The following is a 15,851-nucleotide window of genomic DNA, read 5'->3' as shown; positions in this document are numbered from 1 at the left end:
GCATCCCACATAAGTGTGAAATGAATCGTGACAGTTCCCCACAGATGCCAACCCCACCCGCTTCTAGTCTAAGCTGACTGAGCAGCATCAGATATGGCTTACAATCTTCCCTCTCTGTGTGTCCCCCCTCTAAGAGGGGAAGAACACAAACAAACTGTCTGGGAGGCGCCCTGCCGAGGCCACAAATATTCCTCCATTATGACTTCTACCCACATTTGTGTTTGCTCTACTGAACGTGTTAACTTTTGGAATTTTCCTCCATAGCTCAGCTTTTTCTCAATAACTTGTTGTGGCTTTGGTATTGTCACAGAGGCTTTTCTGCAAACTTGAAAAATGAGCTTTAAATCTCAGCTTTGACCGATTATGAATTTCAAAAATGCATTTAGAAATTTATTTCAGGACTCCCAGGGAGCATCATAGACATACCGTATGTGTTTTTTATAAAACTGAAAGGTTTGTGTCTCATTCGTGGACTGTAAGAGGATTTTCTTTCCACAGCCTGTGGGATGACAGATCCTTTCTTTTAACAGCACCTACTTGTGCTGTAGCAAAATCTTGGCACTGGAAGAAAGCTACCCATCTTCAGTGGAACACCTGCAGCTGAATTATGTTGACCTTCATACCAAAGGAATTTGCTTTTGGCGAAAACTGTGAATTCTGATCAGCTCATACTGTACTTTCAGTGTTTGTCATTTAAACAATAGGTTTGCTGGGATTAAAACAGAACAAGGAACGTGCCGGTGTGATTTACACCCTTAATGACAGATTTATCACCACACAAAAAGGAGTGACTCAAAGTGTCACAGCCTTATTGCAACTATCCATCAAGTTAAATACTGTAGCTGTCTCTGTGCCATGGTTGGATGTCCACATGGTTAGATGTCCACCTGTGCTCAATAATAAACCAGTTCAAGTCTTACGACTACCAGTATATGTCAGTGGAACATTACTGTGGATAAACCAATCATCAGTAGGGCATGGGCTGGGCTTGGGTTACATCTTAAGTTGCACCCTCCCAGAACCCCATCTCAGTTTTTGCTATGCTAAATGCCCCTGCATGGAGCTATCTAATCACGGGGGTACCGTCCCAAAGGGCCAAGAAGTTTTCTCTCTATATATATCTGGATGATGTCTGCAGAAACCTTAAGATGTTATTTGACGAGGGGTCTGCAATCACTGTACTTCACTCAGCAGCCATGCACTCAACATGGAGGAGAACCGCCCTTGAAACGTTCACTGCTGTGTATCGGTGCAATCAGTAATACCGTGCATCATTAGAAAATAATCACTCACAAGTTGGCTTGTGGTTTCAAAGCATATGGCAAAACCTCAGGAAAGTTTTTAAGTGTTTTCCTGGAAGAACTTCCAGTCTTTGCATCCAATAACCTTTGTAAATGCACACAACACAATAAACAGAACAGAAGCAAATGGATCCTTTCTCTAATGTAGTAACATTTAAGCCATGACTAGACCCTGAATATCTCTCCCAAGTGTCTTCTTATGCAAACATGGGTTCAGGCACAGCGGCCAAGTAAAGCTCGGCTACTCCCAGAGCGTCAGCTGAGGAGAACCGGACATTCCACATACAGAGTGGGCTGTCATTGTAGGACTAACAGATTAACTATTACAGTGTTACAATATTATAAAGCAGCTCCAAATGGCTGCTTTGTGTCATTTAAATTCGGGAGGATCACAAACGGTCCGTAATTGAAAGACTTTCTTTCTACCAGCTTTTGACCTTTTTGCGTCTATATTTATGTGTTTAACATGCTCTAATTCGATTATGTATGGCATCCTTTTTTAAACCCTTATTTATAAACATGTGAGCTGCAAAAGCTTTCACTGATTTGAATTTGAATATGACGATAGCCCCACCTGTCTCACTCAGCTGTCCCCTCCTGCAGACCAAATCATGATACGGGGAGACAATCAGAATTCCAACATGACAGAGTATCCCAGACCTGTCCAGAAAACAGGCAACAGTTGTCTGATTGCAAGTCTGTGTTTTCAACTCACAGTAGGACGGAATTCTTCCTTGACTGTATTCCCCTCAGTTGTTTCCACCTCTAAGGATAATTGTTAAGAATATTCATGGCCTTTAAATGAGTATTTACTGTTTTCAACACAAGAAATTCTTTACTGATGCGGCAAAGCTTTGTGGGAGAAGACTGCATAATAAGAGTGAAGTTATTTATAATGTTCCAACAAGTAAGTCCCAAGAAAGCATTTATCTTTAAATCCCAGCTTCAATGCTGCATATTGTAGGACGTAGGCTTAGACTTATTTAAGGTTGGCAGCTTTAATGGGCTTCAGAGACCGAGTTTTTTCTTTTCTTTCAAAGAGCTCAAAATTACATGTCTAGATCTTTTCTTTTTCTTTTCTTTTTTTCATTCTGCAGCCTTGAAAAAAAAACACTTTTTCCATGTGGTGGCTTTCTTAAATGCCTTAAGCCTCAAATACTGAAAGAGTTTGTTATTGCTTTCTCATTTGTAAAAATGAAAGAAAACTTAAGTGTTACCTTCAGCTGTGAGAGTACCTTTAATTTTCCAGTGGAATGCAACTTGGAGCTCGGCAGGTTTTCACTAATATCTGGATTTCATTCAAAATAAACATATTAGGCCCTGGGACATTCTTAATGTGCCAACGATTTACAGTAAAACATGATAAAAGGAGCTTATTTTCATTCCAGGGGTGCTACAGGAACTCTGGCATGCCTTTTAACTGGAAATACTGTTTAAGATAATGAATATGGAATTCCAAATCAAGAACAACCAGCAGTGCACTATAAATTATACATTACTGAAAACATAAATGGCAAACTGTGCATAGGTATTGTAACCAGAAACATCCACAATACTGTGAACGATATGGCAACAAACAAACAAAAAAAGGACTGAACACTCAAAGCGTTAAATAAATGAAGTGGCTTAATTTACTAAGTCAGTCATGCAAGACTCAAGAAAGACCTCTTCAGCAACCTTGCAGACTTCCTTATTTATAGAGAAAAGCTTTCCAGAGCTTTGATTTTAGTGTGAGAGAAAAGCAATTAGACACAAACTCTGTAAACAGTGTCTTTCATTGCCATTAATAATTAGAAAACAAAGGCTGTCCCCAGATTAGCAAAATGCATTTTCTTTTAGGGCTCATGACAGTCAAATGTAAAACAAACAAACAAAAAAACAACCACTAATGGCTAAATTGGAAAGAGACAAATAAATCAATAGGATAAGAAGTCTCATCTTTCTCTGGCACTGTAAAAATCATAATTTGCTCCTTATTATGTAATTATTTCTTTTATTCAGTCTGCTAAGCATAGCAACAATATTCTATAAAACAGGCCAAAGCCTGAGCAAGACAGCGATTATTTTAAGAGACATATCTAATGCCTTTAGACCTTCCACTCTTGGCACAGTGTCTTGGATCCATTACAGACTAAGGCAGGTGCATGGAAGAAAAGTCGATCCTAAAAATATCCTTGAGAAGACTAAAAGACACTTGGAGTGTCCTCAGTCACCGTAGTGTGCTTTGACTTTTCACTAAGTTACTGCAGAGGGATCATTACTTGATATAATTTCTGTTAGGCATATTGTTATAATCGCATTGAATAATAATTGCTTAAATTTAGTAAGGCTAGTAATAAATATGCAATATGATGTGAAATTGTCTTCTTCATTAGTTTTTAAAACAGTAAACATTTCACAAATCACAAGCCAATCAGTGACTTAGCCGCTCTTATTGAAGTACAAAGCTGCCAGGATGCTGTGATGCCAGACAAATGACACATCAACGGTTTACATGAGGGATATCTGATACATTATCAGGTAAACACTTCCCTCTGTTGAGCCCCCTGGACTGTGAACAATGCCTCTAGGGCTTGCGTGGCTAACCAAAAGCATCTCATATCACAGAGAGCCACTACAGCATATTCCAAGTGAACTTACACTCAGCCACCCAAACACACTCAGGCAGAGATAAAGAGCTACCATAGACTACACGGTGACAAAAGCTTGTTCTGCAGCTGGCTCTGGTCACTCTCCCAGCTTTTCCAAAGTAAGAAGAGATGCAGGAAAACAGGAAGGCACTGCCACTGTGAAATAAGGCCAGAAAACGTAATTTCCTTGCAAATTAAACATATGCCAACTTTCAGAAACTTTGGGAAAGTGCAGGCCACTCAATTCAGAGACAGAGGCTGCATGTTGCTTTTAAATGGGTGACCGGGGCGTTAACGCAAACGTAAACAGTCTTTTTCTGCATCTTCTCTGACATTAAATGGCAGGAACCCTTTCCGTGGGAGCATACCCATACTCGTCACACCCCATATAAAGGCGTCTCAGATGTATAGGAGCAACGAATAGCCAAGCAGATCCTTAAAAAAACGCCGGAGCACCCACACACGCCTCCTCCCAAAAAGTATTGGATGTCCAAAGGAATCCAGTCACTCCCCCACCACCACCACCTTGAAAGTACATATTTGACAGTGCAAAGTCAGGCAGAGCCTGCACTCCAGCTTAGCGTTCAGTTAGGCACAGACGCCCCAGCCCCTCTCCCACTCTATCCTTGGTTTTCCGTTGGACGTTTTGTCGGTGCCGCCGAACAACACTAAGCAGCCATGGATGCCATTAAGAAGAAGATGCAGATGCTCAAGCTCGACAAGGAGAATGCCTTGGACAGAGCTGAGCAGGCCGAGTCAGACAAGAAAGCAGCAGAGGACAGAAGCAAACAGGTCGGCTGTTTTTTGGTTTTTTTTGTCCTTCTTCCTTTTGTGGGAAAACCCGAAAGATGCAGTAAAAATGCAGGAATACCAGTTTAAATGGACCGCCTCCTTAAAACGGATTAATTATTTTCATGGATAATCCCAGTTAAGGATTAAAATTAAGAATAATCCATCCTTTAAACATTTTTTTTGCATTTTTAATGTCATTTTTGAAGAATGATAAAAAAGAAATCATCCTCTCCACTGTTTTAGCAACTGTTGATGTAATCCATAAACCATATAACCCAGAAATCATTTTTGATTAAGTCAATTTAAGAGAAATGTCACTTGATCGTTGAAAACTGCATGTTTCTGTTATATTCTGTTTAACTGTATAATTTGTTCATATGCATGTGAAGTTAGAGGACGATATAAGAGAGATGGAAAAGAAATTGCGTATAACTGAGGACGAAAGAGATAAAGTGCTCGAGGAGTTCCAAACAGCTGAAGAAAAGCTGCTGACTGCTGAGGAGGTCGCCACCAAGGTATCTGATCCTGAAGTGCATGGGCTTCCCTAACTTTTCTCCTGTCTCTTTCTTTTCCGTGTGCTGTCCCCTGTCTCTCTCTCTTCTCTGTGTGTATGCGCTTTTGCGCCTGTGCGCGCTCACGCAACTCCGACCCTCCGCTGATCACCCCTGAAACTGTCCTGCACTGAAACTCAGCTTGAGGACGATTTGGTAGCTCTGCAGAAGAAACTGAAGGGAACTGAGGATGAGTTGGACAAGTACTCCGAGGCTCTTAAAGATGCCCAGGAGAAACTTGAGCTGGCTGAGAAGAAAGCCACCGATGTAAGTAAGGAAGGGATTTACAATGGCACCATTCCTACACGCTACCCCACATCTTCATTCTGCCACCTCTAAGGGAAGCGACAGTTCACCACCACTGCTCCAATCTGTGGATGGGTTTTTCCCCAAAGCTGATACACTACAAACTTTTATTTATTTGTTTGTTTGTTTGTTTTTAATCAACCATTTAGACCCGTAGTTGGAACTGTCGTTTCTTAAATTGTCACACGCACAATCACAGTCCAAAGAAAGTCGGTTTAATTGTTCAAATATAGCACTTTCAAAACATCTATTTTTAAACTCAGTTCATCCTCCCCTGGAGCCTCGTCGGTATTTCTGTACAAATTTGTAACAATCTCTCGTGTTTGTGGACCGTGATCTCCGCCTTTTAGGTCTTTTCAGAGCGATAAGTCATGCAGACTGAACTCACAGCCTTCCCAAAAAGCTCAAGCGCCTAGATAAATATAGCCCACTGCTATATATGGTCAAGATAGAGCTCACATCTGCGTGCTGCGCTCTTTGCTGACCAAAGGAAAAAACGGTTCCCTATCAAAAAGTCTTGGGCAGCACACAAATTAAAAAGGAAAAAAGAAAGGAAAAGAAAGCTGCAGCATTTTTTTTCTCGATTGAATAAAAAGTTCTTTAAAAAAGAAGAAGAAAACTTTGTTTTGTTGCCCCACTGTTTTATCCCCTTGGTAATAAATGCGTGACAAAAATAAATAAATAAATAAAATAAATTATGTAAAGAATTTAGATTTTGTCATCTTAATGGCCTCATAAAGTTAGGTTTTTACGACAGGGGTCCCTCGAATGACAAGAGGTGACGGCCAACATCAAGTTCGGCAGATAGAGACGTTTGCTTATAAAACTCAATCAGACGAATCCGGTTGCAGAGGGGAAACAAGCTGTAATAATCTTTTAATTGGATCTCAAAGTAGGGGGTAGGTGGGTGGTTAGGCCAAAGTGGGTCAAAAGTCAATTGAGTAATTGAGTCTTCTCAGCTCGTATTTGATTGGACATTTCATTCCCTATAGAAAGCGTATTGTGGTGCCCCCCCACCCCCCACCCCACCCCAAAAGAAAAAGATATTTACCAGATAGTTTGTGGGTTGTTCGAGCAACTTTAACTACTACTTGTGTTTTATGGACTTGTTTTTCCCTTACATATTTTAGGATTGGTTGTTCCGTGATATTTGCAAAGTTTCAACGGCAGCCTGTAATTACTGTAGCCAGTGAAGACTTATTGAATGTCCTGCACTCTCCAAAACATTTCACTGCCACGTATGTACTGCTCGCGGCTGACCCGCAGAGGGGGCTGTAGCACAGTGTACGCTACGAGTACGCTCCGTTGTGTGTGGGTCTGGGTGTGTTCACGTCATTAAACAGCATTGGTATTTTGTATCTTTTACATTTTATTACATTTTATTATTTTATAGTGGCAGTGCAGCATGTTATCGCGGTCTAAAGTTTTGTACAACCCCGCAGGATACCGGTTATTTTTTCATGCTTCGTTTGAAATCACCGTACTTCCTGGTAAATACATTCACTGCACAGTGCGTCTCCAGAAGGCTTGCGCACTCTTTCGCCTCTCTTCACGCAGCCCTCTGCACAACCAAGGACGTCACCTCGTTCCTGGTGAAATTCTCGGAAACTGTGCTGCAGCGCAAAAGTGTAGTCCTGTTTTTTATATTATATATCTAAGTATATACAACGGTACATAAACAATGGCAGGAGTGACATCGCTGGATGCAGTGAAACGAAAGATCAAATCCTTACAAGAGCAGGCAGACGGTGCTGAAGACAGAGCCGAGAGATTACAGAAGGAGTTGCTTGCGCACAGGAAAGCCAGGGAACAAGTAAGCATGTTTATCGCGCTTAGAGCCTACCTGCGAGCGCACAATTGCCTCCTTTTTGTCTCCCTCTCTCTGTATCATTTCCTGTGCACTTGTGTAGAGTTCATGTAGGGCCATAGTTTGAATTGATACACAGTGAGATAGCGGGATTGCTCTTGACCCACCCCAGTGCTGGAAGCTGAGCTTTTACTTGGCTCTCCGTGTGCCACCGCAAGTCTCAGATGAAGCTTTGATAGCCCGCTGCTCCTGGATAAGCGCCTCTAATTGGCAACGTTAGGCCGCTGATGCCCTGTTGGCTCAGCAGCAACTGTGGCACTTTGTGTCATTGTATTGTCTCATCTCCTTAAACGAGTTCACTTGCATTTCCTTTACCGGTAAACCTGACTGTTTATATATATATATATATATATATATATATATATATATAATATATATATATATATATATATATATATATATATATATATATATATATATATATATATATATATATAAATATATATATATATATACATATATATATATATATATATATATTGCGATCCTTTAATTCATTGCTCCAGCCCAACCAGGAGCAGGCCACACATTTGAATAAAGTATTTTCAGCAACCAGGAAACTACCACTGTGGCAACATTTGAAGGTGCCAGTGTGCTCTGTCAGCTTATGCTCTTTGACTTGCCCTTATAAGGACAATATAGTTTCACAGCAACGAGCAACAGAACATAGCGGTAGTTATCTATACGGGAAATAAATCTTAGTGCACAGGCTCGCAGCAGTCAGAGTTAATCTCAGGCTTAGTGTAACAGCTTGTAATTAATGTTGACAAACTACAATGTATTAGAAATAGTAGTGACCACTAATGGGTTTATAGGTCATTAGAAACTTCCTCATCGTGCTTTAAAAACATCCAGTGCATTCTGGCCCAGCGCTGCACACTTTAACCTAAGGCTGCAGGGGAAAGCTTCTGAAAAGACTTTTGCCTCGTGTGCAGGCTTCTGCCGAATATCCGCTTTTCAGTGACACCAGTGCAGGTCTTAATCCCTGCTGAGCAGTGTCAGAAAGCAGAAGTAGCTACATGTTTGAATAATCATAAAAAGACCCACCTTTTTTTTCAATGTGTGCTCGTGTATATCAGCTTTTCTGCAAAGATACCACCCCATTTAACACAGATTCCATAGCTTACACTGATGACCAGATAAATTACACTTAAATGTTTCAAACCCCAGGGAGCCTACTTTGTAGCTGTACAATGCAAGCAGTCATTTTCAGAATTCATTAATTGTGCCAGGCCCTTTTGACTTGAGCCTTGTTAATGTCCTCTCAGGGGAGCTCAGTAATGAGGCGCGGCATTCAGCCTTATGTTAGTTTGGGGAAATTATCATTATACATAGTCAATGAGGAGTAGGCCTGGTGGGAGGGCTTTTCCCAACAGGTGGCTCACAGATAACACTTCAGAACAACCACGATTACACTCTCTCAGTGGGCATAAAAACAATGGTGGCGACACCTACTCTAATAAACAAATACATTCACCGGTTGCTTTCTTTGGACCGACTTTCTTGTTGTGCTATATGTGACTGATTTGTTGAGCATACCTGCAAAAACAATCTCCCGACATGATGTTTCTTCTTTCCTTAGGCTGAGGGAGAGGTCGCTTCCCTTAACAGACGTATCCAGCTGGTTGAGGAGGAGTTGGATCGTGCTCAGGAGCGTCTGGCTACTGCTCTGACCAAGCTGGAGGAGGCTGAGAAGGCTGCTGATGAGAGTGAGAGGTGAGTTTTGTGAGGCAGCTCAGGCTCAGACAGGGAGGTAAACAGGCCATGTGAACATGTTTCCACTCCTTTGTAGAAGTGCCTCTGCTCTTTTTTAATATCGGAAAACATTTAGGTATTCACCTTAGGAGCACATTAAAGATTTACTTGCCAGCACTACTATTTAACCACATATGGGTCCTCAGGGAAAACTGCAGGAAGTCTGTCAGGTCTCACCACTTAATTCTTAACATTCTTTGACTGTTCCCGCACACAGAGGCATGAAGGTCATTGAGAACAGGGCCATGAAGGACGAGGAGAAGATGGAGCTGCAGGAGATCCAGCTGAAAGAGGCCAAACACATCGCTGAGGAGGCTGACCGCAAATATGAGGAGGCGAGTTTTTTTTAAGCATTTAGCTTTGAAATTGATAGCTCTGCAACAGACGTTAATTCAGTTATAACAACCCTGAGCTCTTCATTCTGTTAAACTTGTTTTTACCCAGTTATAACACTTGAATTTTCACTGGAAAGTTTATAATATGTCCTGTATCCTTTAAACCTTGTTTATAATTCACCAGAATCGGCGTTGCAAGAATAATCGTAAGCGGGTGAAACACTCTGGGCTGGATGTAACCCAGTGCTAACTTTCTCACAGTCATTTCATGGTTCTTTTTTCTAAAAACGTTGTTGTGCTACACCAAAAGGTTGCCCGTAAACTGGTCATCATTGAGGGTGATCTGGAGCGTACAGAGGAGCGCGCTGAGCTGTCAGAAGGGTAAGTCCTTTTGCCTTTTTTTTCACACACAAAATCTTTGCTTAAACTTGCACGTATGCTGGAATTGAAATACTCAGGAAGCTTCGAGCGCTAACACTTAAAAGTCTAGTAGTTGTTTCCATTTGAACAGTGTGCCCTGTGTTCTTACTGTATGTGCTGATTATTTGCATGCCCCTCGTGGTTTGAATGGTTTTGGCTTGCACATGCGCGCCACACCCACTAACAGGCGTGCTCGAAGAGTGGAGGATGAGCTAAGGGTTTTGGAGCAAAGCATGAAATCACTAGACTCCACAGTCATACAGGTACTGCAAACAGAAAGCATAACACACTTGTATCTCTGAGTGGCTCTTCTCACTGCTTTGCTTGCTGTGCTTGCTCCTCTCCTTCATTGTGCTCTTTAATTCCAAGTGCAATTAGACTGTTTCATGCCTAACATGGCAGGGGCTGTGCAAGAATAACACCACAGAAAAGTATGATATTTCAATCCAAACAGATAAAAAACACACTGCTACTGTGTTTTCTCACATTCCTGCTCTGTTAAGGCACTTTTGAGGTACTTGGCGTTCCCTCCTTGTTAAAACCCTGTAGTTTTTATTTATTATTTTGTTTCCTCTCCCCCTCCTTTCTTCTTTTTCCCTCCACCTTTTTATTTGTGTCTACCTTCGGATCTGTCCATCGTCGTCTCCCTCCTTTTTCCTACTCGTCCTTGGCAACTTTATCCCCTAAAACACCAGCAAATGCTCTGAGCTTGAGGAAGAGTTGAAAACTGTGACCAACAACCTGAAGTCACTGGAGGCACAGGCTGAGAAGGTACGTGCCATCCTTCCGGGCGACTGCATGCTGTCAAACCCTTGCAGCTCCCCTGCAGACTTGATGGATGGGGCGCAGAAGAGCCTCTTCACTTCTGTTTTTTTTTTTTAAACTCATTTCTATAAATGCAGTGAAAGTATTTATCTCAACGCACATGTTTGCGATTCCTTATAGCTGTTGTTGCTTTTGACCCACAGTACTCACAGAAGGAGGACAAGTATGAGGAGGAGATCAAGGTCCTCACTGACAAGCTGAAGGAGGTACAGTTTCACAATGCCCCATCTGGTGTTTTAGACTCACACCAGGATAATTTACACAAGTTTCCACATCAAGTGTTGGACTGACTTCTGAATCTGTCTCTGTAATGCAGGCTGAGACTCGTGCTGAGTTCGCTGAGAGATCAGTAGCCAAGCTTGAGAAGACCATTGATGACCTGGAAGGTATGCTTTTTGGGGTTTTTTGTTTGCTTGCTTTTCTGCCTCCAAACTCAGAATGCTACTATGATTATTTTTCCAATGTTTATTGTATCATTGGAAGTGTTTTGGGTAAGTGTTTCAAAAAATCTCCTAGGTCCCTTTTTCACATTTCTTTTTGAACTCTATCCTGTTTCATCTTCTCTTTTTTTTTCAGACAGCATCTTATTTCTATTTTGGTACTTCTTATTCTTTCACTATTACATTTAGTTGGTTGCTTTTTTCAGTTCCAGTTAGGAATGGGTGGTTTTAAAGTTAAGCAGCGATATCAGGCTTAGGTGTTGATTTAGTCTTATAAGCACCACATTGCAGTGAAATACAGCCCATTTCTCAATGGTGCTGAAGAATCTAACCTTAGATCTGCTGCACATCCACTCTGTCTTTCTGGTGTAACTTTGTTTCCTTTTTTCCCCCCTCGTTTTTCTGTCCTCTCTCCATGTTTTTTTTTCCTTCCCTGTCCTGCAAATGGTCTGGATGCTTCACCTTCCACCTCCTTGTGTCATGTTCCTCCTCCACCTTTTGCTTTCAATCACCGCCCTACCTCCCGCCCCACCCCCAACATGAACCTTTCACTCCTGGCCCACCAATAGATGAGTTGTATGCCCAGAAACTGAAGTACAAGGCCATCAGCGAGGAGCTGGACCACGCCCTCAACGACATGACTTCCATGTAATTTTTCTACTTGCCGTACCTGCTTGTTTCCACCATCATGCCCCCTCTCTCGCCTCTGGCCTGCACCTGTGTTACCTACACATCAAATGTCTCACCTCTTTTGTCTCCCTCATTTATTATTTTACATGCTCACTAGAACTAAACATCTCATCTATACTAAAATTCCTTTTTTATATATAGTCTTATATATAAAGTTTCAAGTCTTAAAACAGAAATTTGTTCCCTCTGTACTTGAGCTGCTCCTGTAATAGATAATCCTGTCTTTAATTGTGTCCTTATGATGATACTGTATGCCTTTTGTGTCAGTATCTTTGACATTTGAGAGTACAGAAAAAAACGAATGAAGTCAGTTCATGCATGAGCAGAACGCAGCATGATAATATTTAGATTCTTTTATGAGTTTATGTTCAAATGCCCATTGTAATATCGTTGGACATTTTCACTTCTTAAGCAATGCATGCAAGCTGTTGATTGACAAAAACTGCAATAATGATTTTTTTTTTTCACTGAAACTGGTTTACATCCTGATCCTCATGGTTACATGTAGTGTCCCCATTTCTACTAATATGGTCTACTTCCGTTGAGAAGAAAGGCCCACACATGTGTTTGTGATAGCCTCCTTTGCTATGTCAATATACCAGGTGAGGAGAAGAGGCCATAGCGTAGCACCAGTGTGGCTGAGCCCACAGTTTTTCCTAAGTAAAATTCCCAGTGTGTAAAGATGAGAGCCACAACTGTCTGTCAGTTGAGCGCTGCACCTCGTGATGTAGCAGGAAGGTGTTGATGTAATCACAGGAAGGACTTGCCCCAACCCTTCAGTGTGTGTGTGTGTTTGCAAGTGTTTTCCAATACACAGGATGCATTTATACTGTGCATTGTGGTTTTTGTGGTGCCCTTCCGTGACTCCCGTGTGTCTGGTGTATTTTGGTTGGCATTTTACATTTCCGTAGGTCCCCCTCCTGCTCCCCCCAGGTTCACTCTACTTCTTCTCTTCCACACAGATAAATTGTTTACACCTCATCAAAGACGCCTCCTGCCGGCTGAGCAGCATCTGTCTGCTCTCTCCAGCCTTTTCTCCATTTCCCCCCCCCCCTTCCCTCTCTGTCTTTGCTTCCCTTTCCCCCTCATGTCTTCATGTCAACATTACTTGCATCCCATCACTTGTACAGAATCCTAGAATCTTTCTGCGTTGTGTAAAAAAAATAAACGTCCTTCCTTCTATGTAAAGCTGTATCTCTTTTCTCTGTCCTTTTTATTTTTCATTCATATTTATTTTTCACTGGCTCTAATAAAACCAGGAAGCCTTGATTTTAAGTTATGCTATTGAATCATTTTCTCTTTTTTTTTCTTTTCTTGCATCTCAACAAACCACTAGGTCCTCACTCTTCCTTGGTGTAGTTTTATGGATTTCAGTCGATGCTCATTTTCTTCTTCGTCCAAAGTTTTTCTTTTCTGTGAAGCTGATATAATAGGAATATCACAGCAATACTGAAAGCACAGAAACCTCCAGCATCTGTAGATACTTGACTGAAATCTGAGTCTAGTTGACTGATGCATGCAAGCACTTTTGAACATGTAGTATTGTGATGGGAGTAATTGGCAGGAAGGATGTTTGAGCTGGTGGTAATTGGTGTTGGGCTGTTATCAGCAAGACTGTGGCAACGTAGAGTAATGGTTGGCGTGCAGAACAGTATGTAAGAGTTGTGGAACCTCATCTGACGATGAAATATTGGATGAAACTGACTGACATCAGTGATTATGACAAACAGGCTTTGTATGATATATGGTATCTTGTCATATATTTAAATAAATACACCATGACACATTCAGACTCTTTGTATTAAAGTCATTGCCATAAATTGTGAGAGATCAAGATTAGCAGGAGTGAGCATGAAACCAAATTTGGCCTAAAGACTGGCTGAGGTTTAGCAGCCACATTAAAGATACTTACAGGAAACTGAGTGAATAATCAAGACAGAGTAGTGATTGAATTCATGATTTATTTTTCTGTTTCTTCATTTTTCAACTTAAATGGTTCCATTTTAGGATTTAGATCTTTGGCTCTTTTTTTGTCACAATGCTCTATCTTCTGTTTCTTATTCTATGCACAGCCCTGGCTCGCCTCTTGCAGACAAAAAGAAAAAGCAGGAACCATCAAAATACTTTATTTTGTAATATCATCTATTATTATGGCTATTTAGACCTTTTACAAAGATTAAACCAATCTCTCGGTGCTCCTTTCTAGAGAAGGTAGATGTCAAAGGGTATTCCACTTTCTCTTTTCCTGTTTTCCTCTGATTTCCTATTCTCTCTGTTTTTTCAACTTGCTTTCTGACTGCAAAGATCGCCTCTACCATCAACTTGAGAAAAACCGCCTTCTCTCTAATGAACTTCGCGTGGCCTTGAATGAGGACTAACTTGTTCATGCGTTTGTTCCGTTCACTGCGGTTTTGCTTTCGGTGTGCGTATGACAATCGGATCCAGCGTAAGCTCCAAAGCTCTTCCGTTTGCATTGCCCGAGTACGATGCCTGTGCTGCTCGATGTGTCTGTGTCGCTGCTGGTGGAAGTGTATTTGAAACCGTAAAAATCAGGGATTATCTTTACATATAATTTTCTAACCTTTAGTTTGGCATTAATAAACTGTTATAACCAACACTATAATAATCTACCTGTATACTGTTGCTGTGTGTTCTGTGTCAGTTGCAGTGTATTTGTAATCTGCATGACTGCTTGCTATTCTGTGTGTTTCTGTTTGCTGTCAGTGCTGTGCAGGTCGGGTTAAAAAGCACTCAGATTTACCAACTGACCTGAACAATGTAGCCAGCTTGATTATTAATACAAGCTAACCAGCTGACTCACTTGTATGTGCTTGTGTGACATTAAAATGTTTTCATTTTGATTGTTCTAACAGAGAAAGTATCACAAGCTAAAGAAGAGAACCTCGAAATGCACCAGATGCTGGACCAGACTCTAATGGAACTGAATAATTTGTGAAAGCACGGTCTGACCCCTCCCCTTGCCCCTCACACACACATACACTGTGGTTTTGGCTTTATGTATTTGCACCTTGCTTACTGTAAACCCCTTCTTCTCGTACCTTGCCAATGGTGGAGAACAAACAGCCAGATGCTATTCTTATTGCATCGTTCTGCCTTCAGCAGAACTCAAAGGGGAAGTAACGCTTAACCATTCCCTCTCATGAAGCCTAAACTGAGAAACACGGTTGTTTTCGCAAGCCAGTTTTTATCTTTGCCTTTTGCAATCCTTGATTTTTTTTTTTTGACAAGTCATCTGGTGAAATGACCATTGACCAAGTACCATTGGTTACAAGATTGTTTTCTACAACTGCATTTAAGCTGATCTGGTACGTAGCATTCTGCCTTGATCATGCACATACCAAAGGACAAAGTGGAGAAATTTTGCACTTAGTAAAACCTCAGCATTATTCATACAACAAACTATGTTAAAAAAGAGTCATTGCACCCCAGTGAATATACACATGAAAGTCATCACAAGTGTATGTATACCCTGACAGTCACTGTCAGTATGTATACTGGTGCTACTGTAATGTTAAAGAAATGGCACAAGACTTCAGCCCTTTTTGTTGTTGTTGTTTAAAACCAAGGTTCAAAATTGTTTCATTTTGTCTGTATAGTATGATTTTTGGTGTACCGGTAGTGCTTTGTTCTAGCATTGTTTTAATGTAGACGTCTCAAGTGTCATCATATCTAAAATGTAAAAAATATAAATATAAATAAAAGCATGTTTTGAAAGTTTTGTAACTTTGTTTGTGGTACATACGTAGACTTTTTGTTTTGTTCGTCAGAGGTGACCTGTAGTTGAATGAAGCTTGATTGCAGTGCAAAAGAAAAGAGAAAGCTTATTTAATAGATTTTATTTTATCTTTCCATATGTAAAATGTATTACATTTTTCAAATAGCTAAAAATTAAATAAATCTATTAATTTTGCAGCATTT

The 15,851-nt window shown here is 40.9% G+C and overlaps 1 protein-coding gene across 9 annotated transcripts; it reads left to right on the top strand.

The window, feature by feature from the left end:
- The first annotated feature begins 4,453 nt into the window (after positions 1 to 4,453).
- On the top strand, positions 4,454 to 15,647 carry tpm1 (tropomyosin 1 (alpha)). 9 transcript variants are annotated; one of them, XM_085282165.1, is made up of 10 exons: positions 4,460 to 4,723; positions 5,113 to 5,238; positions 9,030 to 9,163; positions 9,420 to 9,537; positions 9,848 to 9,918; positions 10,653 to 10,728; positions 10,926 to 10,988; positions 11,099 to 11,168; positions 11,792 to 11,870; positions 12,875 to 13,181. In XM_085282165.1, the coding sequence occupies exons 1-10, from the start codon at positions 4,610 to 4,612 to the stop codon at positions 12,876 to 12,878; spliced, it is 855 nt and encodes a 284-aa protein (XP_085138291.1). In that variant the 5' UTR covers positions 4,460 to 4,609; the 3' UTR covers positions 12,879 to 13,181. The 9 variants fall into 9 exon arrangements, with proteins under 9 accessions (XP_085138294.1, XP_085138293.1, XP_085138291.1 ...); XM_085282163.1 differs by lacking the exon at positions 5,113 to 5,238 and adding an exon at positions 5,416 to 5,541 and having other exon boundaries at positions 4,470 to 4,723; XM_085282168.1 differs by lacking the exons at positions 11,792 to 11,870; positions 12,875 to 13,181 and adding an exon at positions 14,786 to 15,647 and having other exon boundaries at positions 4,454 to 4,723.
- The last annotated feature ends 204 nt before the right edge of the window (positions 15,648 to 15,851 follow it).

This window comes from Mchenga conophoros, linkage group LG7 (genome assembly GCF_057382185.1).
Source record: "Mchenga conophoros isolate Kocher_MC1m ecotype Shallow Benthic linkage group LG7, M_conophoros_male_GT1.1, whole genome shotgun sequence".
Lineage (NCBI taxonomy): Eukaryota > Metazoa > Chordata > Actinopteri > Cichliformes > Cichlidae > Mchenga > Mchenga conophoros.
Note: the sequence above shows the minus strand (reverse complement) of the source record. Positions and strands in the feature narration are given on the sequence as shown.